The following is a 15522-nucleotide window of genomic DNA, read 5'->3' on the forward strand; positions in this document are numbered from 1 at the left end:
GTACAGTACTAGTGGGGACTGGTCTGTCACTGTATAATGCTGGGGTACAGTAATGGTGGAGACAGGTCTGTCACTGTATAACATGGGGTACAGTTCCGGTGGGGTCAGGTCTGTCACTGATTAACACTGGGGTACAGTACCGGTGTGGGATAGGTTTGTCACTGCATTACACTGGTGAACATTACCGGTGGGGACAGGTCTATCAGTGTATAACATGGGGTACAGTACCGGTGGGGGCAGGTCTTTCACTGTGTAACACTGGGGTACAGTACCAGTGGGGACAGATCTGTCACTGTGTGACACTGGGGTACAGTACTGGTGGGGACAGGTCTCTCACTGTGTAACACTGGGGTACAGTACCGGTGGGGACAGGTCTGTCACTTTATTACACTCGGGTACCGTACTGGTGGAGACAGTTCTGTCTCTGTATAACACTGGGGTACCGTACTGGTGGGGCAGGTCTGTCTCCGTATAACACTGGGGTACAGTAGTGGTGGGGACAGGTCTGTCTCTGTATAACACTGGGGTACAGTACTGGTGGGGCAGGTCTATCTCCGTATAACACTGGGGTACAGTAGCGGTGGGGACAGGTCTGTCAATGTATAACACTGGGGTACAGTCCCGGTGGGGACAGGTCTGTCCCTCTATAACACTGGAGTACAGTACTGGTGGCGCAGGTCTGTCTCTGTATAACACTGGGGTGCAGTACTGGTGGGGATAGGTCTCTCTCTGTATAACGCTGGGTTCCAGTACCGGTGGGGACAGGTCTGTCTCTGTATAACACTGGGGTACAGTACTGGTGGGGTTAGGTCTGTCCCTGTATAACACTGGGGCAGAGTACCTTTGGGGACAGGTCTGTCTCTGTATAACACTGGTGTACACTCCCGGTGGGGACAGGTCTGTCCCTGCATAACACTGGGCTACAGTTCTGGTGGGGACAGGTCTGTCACTGTGTAACACTGGGGTACAGTACTGGTGGGGACAGGACTGTCACTGTATAACACTGGGGTACAGTACCGGTGGGGACAGGTCTGTCACTGTGTGACACTGGGGTACAGTAGCGTGGGTCAGGTCCGTCAGTGTATAACACTGGGGTACAGTACCGGTGGGGTACAGGTCTGTCACTGCATAACATGGGGTACAGTACCGGTGGGGATAGGTCTGTCTCTGTGTAACACTGGGGTAAAGTACTGGTGGGGGCAGGTCTCTCACTGTGTAACACTGGGGTACAGTACCGGTGGGGACAGATCTGTCACTGTGTGACACTGGGGTACAGTACCGGTGGGGACAGGTCTGTCACTGTATAACACTGGGGTTCAGTACCGGTTGGGACAGGTCTGTCACTGTGTAACACTGGGGTACAGTACCGGTGGGGACAAGTCTGTCACTGTATAACATGGGGTACAGTACCGGTGGGGATAAGTCTGTCACTGTATAACACTCGGGTGCAGTACTGGTGGGGACAGATCTGTCACTGTATAACACTGGGGTACAGTACTGGTGGGGACAGGTCTGTCCATGTATAACACTGGGGTATAGTACAGGTGGGGACAGTTCCGTCACTGAACAACACTGGGGTACAGTACTAGTGGGGACTGGTCTGTCACTGTATAATGCTGGGGTACAGTAATGGTGGAGACAGGTCTGTCACTGTATAACATGGGGTACAGTTCCGGTGGGGTCAGGTCTGTCACTGATTAACACTGGGGTACAGTACCGGTGTGGGACAGGTTTGTCACTGCATTACACTGGTGTACATTACCGGTGGGGACAGGTCTATCAGTGTATAACATGGGGTACAGTACCGGTGGGGATAGGTCTGTCCCTGTGTAACACTGGGGTACAGTACCGGTGGGGGCAGGTCTTTCACTGTGTAACACTGGGGTACAGTACCGGTGGGAACAGGTCTGTCATTGTATAACACTGAGATACAGTACCGGTGGGGACAGGTCTGTCACTGTATAACACTGGGGTACAGTACCGGTGGGGACAGGTCTGTCAGTGTATAACACTGGGGTACAGTACTGGTGGGGACAGGTTTGTCACTGTATAACACTAGGGTACAGTACTGGTGGGGACAGGTCTGTCACTGTATAACACTGGGGCACAGTACTGGTGGGGATGGGTCTATCACTGTATAACACTGGGGTACAGTACTGGTGGGGATGGGTCTATCACTGTATAACACTGGGGTACAGTACTGGTGTGGACGGGTCTGTCACTGTATAACACTCGGGTACAGTACTGGTGGGGATGGGTCTATCACTGTATAACACTGGGGTACAGTACCGGTGGGGACAGGTCTGTCATTGTAAATCACTGGGGTACAATACTGGTGGGGACAGGTCTGTCACTGTATAACAGTGGGGTACAGTACTGGTGGGGGCAGGTCTGTCTCTGTATAACACTGGGGTACAGTACTGGTGGGGACAGGTCTGTCTCTGTATAACACTGGGGTACAGTACTGGTGGGGACAGGTCTGTCTCTGTATAACACTGGGGTACAGTACCGGTGGGGACAGGTCTGTCACTGTATAACACTGGTGTACAGTACCGGTGGGGACAGGTCTATCACTGTATAACACTGGGGTACAGTACTGGTGGGGACAGGTCTGTCACTGTATAACACTGGGGTACAGTACCGGTGGGGACAGGTCTGTCACTCTATAACTCTGGGGTACAGTACTGATGGGGACAGGTCTGTCTCTGTATAACACTGGGGTACAGTACTGGTGGGGATAGGTCTGTCACTGTATAACATTATGGTACAGTATTGGTGGGGAATGGTCTGTCTCTGTATAACACTGGGGTACAGTACTGGTGGGGACAGGTCTGTCAATGTATAACACTGGGGTACAGTACCAGTGGGGACAGGTCTGTCTCTGTATAACAAGGGTACAATACTGGTTGGGACAAGTCTGTCTGTGTATAGCACTGGGGTACAGTACTGGTGGGGACAGGTCTGTCTCTGTGTAACACTGGGGTACAGTCCCAGTGGGGACAGGTCTGTCACTGTATAACACTCTGGTACAGTACCGGTGGGGACAAGTCTGTCACTGTATAACACTGGGGTACAGTACTAGTGGGGACTGGTCTGTCACTGTATAATGCTGGGGTACAGTAATGGTGGAGACAGGTCTGTCACTGTATAACATGGGGTACAGTTCCGGTGGGGTCAGGTCTGTCACTGATTAACACTGGGGTACAGTACTGGTGGGGACAGGTCTGTCAATGTATAACACTGGGGTACAGTGCTGGTGGGGACAGGTTTGTCAATGTATAACACTAGGGTACAGTACTGGTGTGGACAGGTTTGTCAATGTATAACACTAGGGTACAGTACTGGTGGGGACAGGTCTGTCACTGTATAACACTGGGGTACAGTGCTGATGGGGACAGGTTTGTCAATGTATAACACTGGGGTACAGTACTGGTGGGGACAGGTCTGTCACTGTATCACACTGGGGTACAGTACCGGTGGGGGACAGGTTTGTCGCTGCATTACACTGGGGTACAGTTCCGGTGGGGTCAGGTCTGTCACTGTATAACACTGGGGTACAGTACTAGTGGGGACTGGTCTGTCACTGTATAATGCTGGGGTACAGTCCTGGTGGGGTCAGGTCTGTCACTGTATAACACTGGGTTACAGTACTGGTGGGGACAGGTCTGTCTCTGTATAACACTGAGGTACAGTACTGGTGGGGACAGGTCTGTCTCTGTGTAACACTGGGATACAGTACCGGTGCGGACAGGTCTTTCACTGTATAACACTGGGGTACAGTCCCGGTGGGGACAGGTCTGTCACTGTATAACACTGGGGTACAGTACTGGTGGGGACAGGTCTGTCACTGCATAACAATGGGGTACAGTACCGGTGGGGACAGGTCTGTCACTGCATAACAATGGAGTACAGTACCTGTGGGGACAGGTCTATCACTGCATAACACTGGGGTACAGTACTGGTGGGGACAGGTCTGTTAATGTATAACACTCTGGTACAGTACCGGTGGGGACAGGTCTGTCTGTGTATAACACTGGGATACAGTACCGGTGGGGACAGGTCTGTCACTGTATAACACTGGGGTACAGTCCCGCTGGGGACAGGTCTGTCACTGTATAACCCTGGGTACAGTACCTGTGGGGACAGGTCTGTCACTGTATAACACTGGGGTGCAGTACTGGTGGGGACAGGTCTGTCACTGTATAACACTGGGGTACAGTACTGGTGGAGACAGGTCTTTCACTGTATAACACTGGGGTACAGTCCCGGTGGGGACATGTCTGTCACTGTATAACACTGGGGTACAGTACTGGTGGGGACAGGTCTGTCACTGTATAACACTGGGGTACAGTACTGGTGGGGACAGGTCTGTCAATGTATAACACTGTGGGACAGTGCTGGTGGGGACAGGTCTGTTTCTGTATAACACTGGGGTACAGTATTGGTGGGGCAGGTCTGTTTCTGTATAACACTGGGGTACAGTACTGGTGGGGACAGGTCTGTCACTGTTTCACACTGGGGCACAGTACTGGTGGGGATGGGTCTATCAGTGTATAACACTGGGGTACAGTACCGGTGGGGACAGGTCTGTCCCTGTATAACACTGGGTTACAGTACTGGTGGGGACAGGTCTGTCAATGTATAACACTGGGGGACATTGCTGGTGGGGACAGGTCTGTCTCTGTATAATACTGGGGTACAGTACTGGTGGGGCAGGTCTGTCTCTGTATAACACTTTGGTACAGTACTGGTGGGGATGGGTCTATCACTGTATAATACTGGGGTACAGTACTGGTGGGGACAGGTCTGTCACTGTATAACACTGGGGTACAGTACTGGTGGGGATGGGTCTATCTCTGTATAACACTGGGGTACAGTACTGGTGGGGACAGGTCTGTCACTGTATAACACTGGGGTGCAGTACTGGTGGGGACAGGTATGTCAGTGTGTAACACTGGGGTACAGTACTGGTGGGGACAGGTTTGTCAATGTATAACACTGGGGTACAGTACTGGTGGGGACAGGTCTGTCACTGTATAACACTGTGGTACAGTACCGTTGGGGACAGGTCTGTCCCTGTATAACACTGGGATACAGTACCGGTGCGGACAGGTCTGTCACTGTATAACACTGGGTTACAGTCCCGGTGGGGACAGGTCTGTCAATGTATAACACTGGGGTAGAGTACTTGAGTGGACACGTCTGTCTCTGTATAACACTGGGGTACAGTACTGGTGGGGACAGGTCAGTCTCTGTATAACAAGGGTACAGTACTGGTTGTGACCGGTCTGTCTGTGTATACCACTGGGGTACAGTACTGGTGGGGACAGGTCTGTCTCTGTGTAACACTGAGGTACAGTTCTGGTGGGGACAGGTCTGTCTCTGTATAACACTGGGATACAGTACCGGTGGGGACAGGTCTGTCAATGTATAACACTGGGGTACAGTACCGGTGGGGACAGGTCTGTCTCTGTATAACACTGGGGCACAGTACCGGTGGGGACAGGTCTGTCTCTGTATAACACAGGGGCACAGTACCGGTGGGGATGGGTCTATCACTGTATAACCCTGGGGTACAGTCCTGGTGGGGACAGGTCTGTCACTGTATAACACTGGGGTACAGTACTGGTGGGGATGGGTCTATCACTGTATAACACTGGGGTACAGTACTGGTGGGGACTGGTCTGTCACTTTTCACACTGGGGCACAGTACTGCTGGGGATGGGTCTGTCACTGTGTAACACTGGGTGACAGTACTGGTGGGGACAGGTCTGTCACTGTATAACACTGGGGTACAGTACTAATGGGGACAGGTCTGTCTCTGTATAACACTGGGGTACAGTACTGGTGAGGACAGGTCTGTCTCTGTATAACACTGGGGTACAGTACTGGTGGGGATAGGTCTGTTACTGTATAACACTGGGGCAGAGTACCTTTGGGGACAGGTCTGTCTCTGTATAACACTGGGGTACAGTACTGGTGGAGACAGGTCTGTCACTGTATAACACTGGGGTACAGTACTGGTGGAGACAGGTCTGTCACTGTATAACACTGGGGTGCAGTACTGGTGGGGACAGGTCTGTCACTGTATAACACTGGGGTACAGTACTGGTGGAGACAGGTCTGTCACTGTATAACACTGGGGTGCAGTACTGGTGGGGACAGGTCTGTCACTGTATAACACTGGGTTACAGTACTGGGGGAGACAGGTCTGTCACTGTATAACACTGGGGTACAGTACTGGTGGAGACAGGTCTGTCACTGTATAACACTGGGGTACAGTACTGGTGGAGACAGGTCTGTCACTGTATAACACTGGGGTACAGTACTTGTGGCGCAGGTCTGTCTCTGTATAACACTGGGGTGCAGTACTGGTGGGGACAGTTCTGTCCCTGTATAACACTGGGGTACAGTACTGGTGGGGACAGGTCTGTCTCTGTATAACACTGGGGTACAGTACTGGTGGGGACAGGTCTGTCTCTGTATAACACTGGGGTACAGTACTGGTGGGGACAGGTCTGTCACTGTATAACACTGGGGTACCGTTCCGGTGGGGACAGGTCTGTCTCTGTGTAACACTGGGGTGCAGTACTGGTGGGGACAGGTCTGTCACTGTATAACACTGGGGTACAGTACCGGTGGGGACAGGTCTGTCACTGTATAACACTGGGGTACCGTTCCGGTGGGGACAGGTCTGTCTCTGTGTATCACTGGGGTGCAGTACCGGTGGGGACAGGTCTGTCACTGTATAACACTGGGGTACAGCACCGGTGGGGACAGGTCTGTCTCTGTGTAACACTGGGGTACTGTTCCGGTGGGGACAGGTCTGTCTCTGTGTAACACTGGGGTGCAGTACCGGTGGGGACAGGTCTGTCACTGTATAACACTGGGGTACAGCACCGGTGGGGACAGGTCTGTCTCTGTGTAACACTGGGGTACTGTTCCGGTGGGGACAGGTCTGTCTCTGTGTAACACTGGGGTGCAGTACTGTTGGGGACAGGTCTGTCACTGTATAACACTGGGGTACAGCACCGGTGGGGACAGGTCTGTCTCTGTGTAACACTGGGGTGCAGTACTGGTGGGGACAGGTCCCTCACTGTCAGACACTGAGGTGTAGTATTGGTGTAGATATTTCCATTAACGTTGTCTTGTTATTTTTCCTGCAGTTGCTGCCTACTGTCATCTTGGTCAAGCTACGATGTCAACAGTATCCAAATATGCACGGCATATGATGCGCCTGAGCTCGCAGATCTTTCAGGAGGTTGTGCGACCTACTGATGAGCGTTCGACGAAGGTGGTGAAACTGTTCAGCGAGCAGCCCCTTGCACTGCAAAAACAAGTCTATGACTGGTACCCTCAGCACAACCAATACTATGCACTTATGAAGAAACTACGATTGTTCGGTTTGTACAGGTACTCACACTCCCACTGAGTCACTTTCTGAATTAAGCTTTACCCACCCATGGATTGTTACAATGCTCTGCTTGGTATCTTGCAGCACATGTCAGGGTAACACAGTGGCTCAGCGGTTACCACGGCTGCCTGATTGTGCCACAATTGAAATTGCTTCCACCACAGTCTGGGCAGGGTGTACCAGATCGAAGCTATGCACTGCCGTGCAAGTCTTACTTTGTGTCACCACCTATTTGTTTATTTTTGTCATTCACCTTCAATCAGTGCTGTCTTGTTCTCAACCCTTCTATTAATAGGAACAAGCTCTGTCAATCCACTCTGTCCTCGTGATCCTCAACACCTTTGTTAAATCTTCTCATAACCTTCTCTTCTAGGTGTAGATAGAGATCCAATCTCTTCATGTAACTGAATTCCTTCATCTCTAGTGTCATTCGTGACAATCTTTTCAGCATCCTGTTTTATTGTCGTCACACCCTTCCTAAAGTATGATGCTGAGAACCTGATGGAATACACCAGCTGAGGCCAAACTTTTATTTTAGAAATAATTTCTCACAACCTTCTTGCTTTTGTGCTTTCTGCCTATTTACGAAGCCTAGGATCATACATGTCTTATTCACAATCAACTAGACATACCACTAACAGCAGTGTGTGCACATACCCCCAGGTACCTCAGCTCCTACACTCCTTTTGGAAAGTATCATTCAGGTTATATTGTCACTCTTTATTATTCCAACTAAGCGGTTGCATGTTAAACTTCATCTACCACCTGACTGCTTATGTTTACTTGAAGTCTATTGAGATCCTCTTCAAGTTCATAATGGTTCCAAGTTATGTGCCATCTGTAAGTGCAGTCTGTATTGGGAGAGGTGTTGCCATGGAAAATACACAAGTTAGGTAATAACTGATGGTTAATTGCCATGCTTGTCTAGAAGCTAGAGATGGAAATGTGTTGCTGGAAAAGCGCAGCAGGTCAGGCAGCATCTAGGGAACAGGAGAATCGACGTTTCGGGCATTAGCCCTTCTTCAGATTCCTGAAGAAGGGCTAATGCCCGAAACGTCGATTCTCCTGTTCCCTAGATGCTGCCTGACCTGCTGCGCTTTTCCAGCAACACATTTCCATCTCTGATCTCCAGCATCTGCAGACCTCACTTTCTCCTTGTCTAGAAGCTAAACAAGACATTATTCCGAGAAATGAAAAGAGGGGCTGAGAATTGCTGAGTTGATTGGTTGGAATGTGTATAAGTTATTTTAGCATGCAAAGTGCAAGGCCCTATGTATTAATATAGGTAACCTCCAAGGCATGCAAGGACACAACACTGTGAGCCCAAGTGACAATCCTAAATTTCACCTTAATTCATGACACACTCAGGGCTATTTGGCAAATTGCAGAAACACATCGAATGTTAGACATTGGAGTTTGGAAAGCACAGGCTGGGTGGGTATAGTCAAGTGCTTTGTTTGTTGCGAGCTGTGAAACATTTCAGTAAAAGCTGTAGATCAGGATGTGAGGGTACAGTCATCAGGAAAGCGTTACTGATAAAACTGATGGAAATACTTGCTGATAGGTTCCTTAGTCCTGATGGACTTCCTCCTGGAGTTTTAAAAGAGATGAATGATTAGATTGAGGATGTATAGAGTTATGCAGGATGGCAGTAGTTCCTTAGGTTCAACTCATTCATGCTGATTGGATATCTTAAATCAGTCTAGTCCCATTTGCCTTAATTTCGCCCACATCTCTCTACACCCGTCCTTTTCATATACTCATCCAGATGCCTTTTAAATGCTGTCATTGTACCAGCCTCCACCACTTCCTCTGGCAGCTCATTCCATACTTGTACCACCCTCTGCGTGAAAAAGTTGCTCCTTAGGTCCCTTTAAATCTTTCCCCTCTAACCTTAAACCTATGCTATCTAGTTTTGGACTCCCCTAACCTAGAGAAAAGGATCTTGGCTATTCACCCAATCTATGCCTGCCATGATTTTATAAACCTCTGTAAGGTCATGCCTCAGCTTCTGTCACTTCAGGGAAAAAAGCCCCAGCCTATTTAGCCTCTCCCTGTAGTTCAAATCCTTATAAATCTTTGTGCTCCCTTTCAAGTTTAACAATGTCTTTCCTATAGCAGAGAGACTGTCCTGTACAGCCACAACATGACATCCCAACTCCTATACTCAGTGCACTGACCAGAAAAGGTAAGCATGCCAAACAATACCTTCACCACCCTGTGATCCCACCTTCATAACTATGGACCTGCACTCCAAGGTTTGCATAATTTTCCAAAATTCCTGAGATTCAGGAAAGGGTCCATCTGGACGTAGCATCCCTCTATTCAAGAAGTGAGGAATCAGATAATAGGAAATGGTAGGTCACTGAGCATGATGTCTGTCACGGGGATGGTGAATTCATCATTAAAGGTGTTATAGTTGTGCACTTAGAAAAACTCCGGGTAATCAGGAAGAGTCAGCCTGAGTTTGTGAAAAGGAAATGATGTTTCATTAACTTATTGACATTGTTTGAAGGAGTAATGTGCGGTGGATTAAGTGGAGCCAGTTGATGTTTAGGATAAGTACATGAAAAGGATAGGTTTGGAGGGATATGGGCCAGGAGCGGGCAAGTGGGACTAGTTTAGTTTGGGATTATGTTCGGCATGGACTAGTTGGAGTGAAGGATCTGTTTCTGTGCTGTATGACTCCATGACTGTATGCCCTCCATTTGGAATTCCAGAAGTTGTTTGACAAGGTGCCACATTAACTGTTGTTTAGTGAAGTGGGAGCTCACAGTATGGGGATTGACATTAGTAGTGTGGTCAGAAGAGCCAACCAATCTACACACCCCTCTCATATGTTTTCTCCTTCACGTTAGCATTTCTTGTGTTCTGAAGACAGTTCTGAGGAAGGGTCACTGGACCCGAAATGTTAACTCTGACTTCTCTCCACAGATGCTGCCAGATCTGCTAAGATTTTCCAGCAATTTCTGTTTTTGTTTTGAATTATCCTGATGAGTTCAAAAGGCAAAGCTTGGGCATTTTAAGTTTTGGTAGTACCACACTTTCTGCATTTACAAACAAGTACCGAGTACATAACTGAGGCATTACTGCATTTCCCTCTTTTCTGACCCTACCTGGTACCATTTACTCGCTGTACTTATCTTTTGAAATGTTTTGTACAACTTGCCTGTCCTTCTGGTTCCCATCTCCTACCAAGTTAGTTTAAACAGTTACAGAAAAGGGAATAGAGGTGAATGTAAAGAATGATTGCTTTCTCCTCACAAGTTCGAAACAGCAAAGTATTATTTGCTTTACTCCTGGTGCTTGCTGAGCTAGGCTGAAGGGTGTTCCCCAAATGCTGCTTTTCGGATTCCAAGTTTTAAAATAAAAACACTGGGGAACAGCCCCACTTCTTCCATCTAGAAGAGAAAATTTAACATAAAGTTCACATTGAAGGTGGTGACCAGTCTAGATACAGCAAAACCTTTTGAGAATTGATGAACAAATGTTCAAAATGCAGGAATTGCTTTGCTATTTCATTCATCTACAAAACCATACAAGGTAGGAAGAAAGAGGAATGGAGGAAAGGAAGTTCAGAGAATCAATACAGTGTAGGAGCATGACATTCGGCCCGTCGTGTCCGCACCAACTCTCCAAAGAGCATCTCACCCCGACCACCCACCCCCCACCATATCCCTGTAACCCTGTATTTCTCATGGCTAATCCACCCAGCCTGCACACCTCTGGACACTATGGGCAATTTAGCGTGACCATTCCACCAAAGTGCACTTCTTTGGATTGTGGGAGAAAATCAGAGCACCCGGAGGAAACCCACATAGACATGGAGAGGATGTACAAACTACACACAGTTGGTCGAGGGTGGAATTGAATCTGGGTCTGTGGTGCTGTTAACCACTGACCCACGATGCCAACCAAGTTGCAATTTGTGAATTTCTAAAAGGAAAATTTGTGTGACTTAGAATCCAGTGAATTTGTGTGACTTAGAATCCAGTGAATTTGAGGATGAACTTGCTGGAGAGGTACAGGCACACATCTTCCATCCAGTGCCCTGATCTGGGCCTTGGTCTTCAGAGCAGACTCCAGGGAAAGGTTTAGGATCTTCCCGAACATAAGGATTGAGATTCCTGATGAAGGGCTTTCGCCCGAAACGTCGATTCCCCTGCTCCGAGGATACTGCCTGACTTGCTGTGCTTTTCCAGCACCACACTCTCAACTCAAATCTCCAGCATCTGCAGTTCACACTTTCGCCTGAGGATTGTGTACTCCCATTGCCAATGGTTCAAGCAATAGACCTGATTACCTTCAGGGAGGGGTACGGGGACATTTCCTGTGAAGCCTAAACTTGAGCTTCCTGGGAATTTGCCTGGCTTGGCCACACACTGGGAAAGCTCTCCCGTGAAAGAGGGATCTGCAGCAGGATTCCCTGTTGAGTCTTCTCTCTGGAACGATCCACTGGATCATTATAGTCTTAATTCCACATTTTCACTGTATTCAAATTCCACCATCTGCCGTGGTGGGGCTGGAAGCTGGGTCTTCAAAACATTACTTGGGTTTCTGAGTTAATAAGCCAGCGATGATACCATGAGGGCATCGCCTCCCTGATGGGCCTTCTGAATGGCAAGCATGTGAACTGGAGGTGCTGGAGACCACAGTGTTGGCCGTGTTGTGCTCCATTTCAATGTTCACCATGTCGCCAGTGGAGTGCTTTGAATTGATCTTCAGCTGGGCGCAAAATGCAGCAACGAATTTGTTTGTTATTCTTTCACTCTGCTTCTTCCACCCAACGAGTGCTGAGCACTGCAATCATACAACTAACCCCGTAACAAAAAATATTATTCACAAGGGAACAATGAAACCAAGCTGACAGTGGCATTTTATGCTGAAAAGCCTTCTGCCAGAGGTTTGTGTCCTTATGAAAAGTCTGAGACTTCAATGGAGGCACTGAAAACAGATTATGATTTGCCAGCTATATCTATGCTTGCCTCTGTTTGGTATCCCCCCACCCCACTCTCTGCCCAGTTGACAAAATACCTGAGCGAAGCAGAATCTGCTGTTTGTCAGATGTGCCTCCTTTTATAGGAACAGCACTTCCTGCATTGTTGCTGCCCTCATAGAATGCCCTGAGCTGGAGACTTCCTGCTGGTCTGACTTGCCACTGGGACATGAGGCAAACCTGTCACCTCAATGGGAAGCAATTGGAATGACCACGCTTCATTTTATTTCTGCTAAATGGCAAGGAGACGAAATGTGGCGCACACTCAGTGCAGCTTTTGTCTTTCTGGATGAATTTACAGGCTGGTTGTGCCATGTGGACTGTGATTTAACACAGAAGGTGGATTCAGCGACATGACCAGGCTGTAATAAAACAAGCAAAAACCTGTGGATGCTGGAAATCTGGAGAGGCTTAGCAAGTCTGACAGAATCTGCCCAGGGAAACACATATTTCAAGTCCAGTGAATTGCTGCATGTAAAAAGATCAAGGTTCACTTCATTCACCCTCTGTCCTCTTGGTAATTGCATGGTGCACAGTCATGGAGTTAGTGAATTGATGGGGTATTTGGGAAGAAACTAATACCTCTGGTGGCAGCATCCCTGAGTAAGAGGGCAGACCCTCGAAGAGGGAATCTGGTAATCCTGGGGTGAAGGCTAGAAGTACAGCTTCACAGAAATGATCGCAGAAAATCCCCCAGAATGTCACTGAGGATGAGTTGAAAGCTGCAGCTGATGGAGGTTTGTGAGGTAATGGTGTTGAGTTAACATGCTGATTGGTCATGCAGCGATTGATGGAGTCGACTGAAGGGGCCAACCAGCTACTCCTGTTCCTATGAACCCAAGTGATTTCGCGCCCCCTCCCCCCACCCCCAGCAACTGTGACACAGTTAGGCAGCCAGTGTTTCTGCAAGGGAATTGTGGGCCTGGAAAGGTGTACAAAGGGAGTAAAACCAAACTCTAATCTGGTGAATGTCTGTCTGCCTGGGATTGTGCTAAACGATCAGAGTGAAATGGTGCTGCTCTGCTCAGATCGCCTGCCAACTCTCTCGTCTTTTTGTCTCTGCAGGGATGAGCATGAGGATTTCAAAGAGGAAATGAGGCGACTCAGGAAGTTGCGAGGCAAAGGGAAGCCGAAGAAAGGAGAGGGCAAGCGAGCCCTGAAGAAGAAATAGAGGTGGATTGGATCTGGCTGCAGACTCACCCTCTGACTGGTCAGCTACAGCTGGCGATCTCTCCCTCAACTGCCCCTTTCTTTCTGAGTACTTTTATTTTAAAATAAATGTGAGTGTGTCTTTGTGTTTCTGCCCTTCCACCTTTCCCTTTCCTCTCTCCTCACATCACTTGAGCTGTTCTAAAGTTCTGTATCAAACCTTGGCTTCAGGGGAGCAAGTCAAGCCAAGCTACTCAATCACTCCCTCTCCCCAGTCCCTGATGATTAGTTGGGTGCAGGTATTAACCCGAGTGTGAATCCAGCTAGCTAATATGCCAGGTTACCTGATATGCCCCCAGTTAACTTGGCTTCATTCGCGATACCATGACTGGGGCAGTCTCGCCTTGGGACTGGGATGTGCACAAATCGTTTAGAGGTCATTCCCTTGATTACTAACCAGTGACCAGTATTGGATAGAGACAGAATTGGCAGGAGCTCTAATGCCTGTCTGTGATCGAATTGTCTACCAGTGTTGACTGTCCCTACTCCCTTGGTGCTGAGTGATTATTAAGATGAGGCAATGGATGGATGGCAAAGCCTGTGAAAGCAAACCCACTGGGACTGTTTTGGGAGGTGAAAGGAAACTGAAACAGGCAGCTCGAAGCCTGTGCCGAAAGCAGCCGTTGATCACTGTGTCTGCCTGAGGTGTGGAGTGCGGTGGTAACAAAAATGAAAGCTGTGTTTTGTTTCCTGAGATCTAAGTGCACCATTTCAACTCTGATCTCGTTCACCCGCTGAGCAGAAAACAAAATTTGTGTTCCTCTTTCCCAGTTACCAGTCTCATTATCCGTGCTTTCCCCTCTCTCGCAAGCTCTTTCTCTCTCCAGTTTTTCCTATTAATTAAGCATATCTCATCAATTATGCCATGATATACTAATGGGAAAAGTGGAAGTGACCAACCCCAAGAGCTGGAACAAGGATTGAGTCCTCCCCTGTGGTGTAACTAAGGACTACACTCCAACCAATTGAGCTGACCTCAATGCAGGTCATTAGATAGCAGCCCATGTTCCCCTTCAGAGTCAAGTGCCTGAGAGAAAGGGGTATTCTGCAGTCATTTGTGAACTATAGTTTCATTCCTCCTGTTGAATTCATGGAGTACTAGGCAGTCTGTGAACCAATAATTGGGTTGAATTGGAAGGTTTAACTACCTCAAGTCATTGAATGTTAGGACTGCATGTGTGGCCTGCGCTTGGTGGTGGTTTGTAACCACCATCCAGAGATGTCAGTGGAGTTAATTGATGAACTCTGACCCATTGTGACTACAGCACAGTGACCTAACCTGAATTGATGGCTGCCCTCAGTACAAATGCATTGTAATAAATACTGCACTGTAATAAATGCTGAATTGTCTGATTTTCCTTGAGTTTGTAAACTGAGACCTTTATGATCTGTCGGGTGTAAGCTGAACAAAGTCTGGTAAAATCTGGGGAGCGATGGGTGAAGACCCAAGAGGCGTGATCTTTTGTGCAGTATGGTTCCATGGTCACCAGCAGCCCTTTGCTGGAGTCAGCATTGTCTTCCTTTGAGCCTAAACCAAGTGTTGGCAAATTCAACCATGGCCGACGTCTCAACCAAACCCAGCCCTACCTCAACATCACCTTCCAGCAGGCAACTTTGAGTTCAGGAACAACTTAGCTTATTTCTCCCTTGGCCAAGCTCTTCCAACCTCAGCTGCTCAGATAAGGGTCAATCATAGTGTCACGGCTGTTGCCTCAAGTTAAGTCAATTATCTGGGGCCTAATCAGGATTTGAAGGCGGACCCTCTACACTGAACAGCCTGGCTGGACTGGGGAACTGCAATGACTGTACTAACCCTCTGGGTGTTTGGCTGAGCACCAGAATGTCCATTTTATTGTCTTTAATTGAATAATAAATTAATACCTTCAAGAAGTGGTGCGTGTAT

The 15522-nt window shown here is 48.5% G+C and overlaps 1 protein-coding gene across 2 annotated transcripts in view; it reads left to right on the forward strand.

The window, feature by feature from the left end:
* mrps33 (mitochondrial ribosomal protein S33) overlaps positions 1–14972 on the forward strand; it is a 54787-nt gene extending 39815 nt beyond the window's left edge. For both annotated transcript variants that reach the window (XM_043708927.2, XM_043708926.2), the window contains exons 2-3: positions 7167–7413; positions 13476–14972. In XM_043708927.2, coding sequence (XP_043564862.2) covers positions 7199–7413; positions 13476–13581 — 321 coding nt within the window. In that variant the 5' untranslated portion in view covers positions 7167–7198 and the 3' untranslated portion in view covers positions 13582–14972. The remainder of the gene's footprint in view (positions 1–7166; positions 7414–13475) is intronic.
* The last annotated feature ends 550 nt before the right edge of the window (positions 14973–15522 follow it).

The sequence above is a fragment of the Chiloscyllium plagiosum genome, unplaced genomic scaffold (assembly GCF_037043375.1).
Source record: "Chiloscyllium plagiosum isolate Xiang-an unplaced genomic scaffold, Cpla_swu_hap1 HiC_scaffold_19, whole genome shotgun sequence".
Taxonomy (NCBI): domain Eukaryota; kingdom Metazoa; phylum Chordata; class Chondrichthyes; order Orectolobiformes; family Hemiscylliidae; genus Chiloscyllium; species Chiloscyllium plagiosum.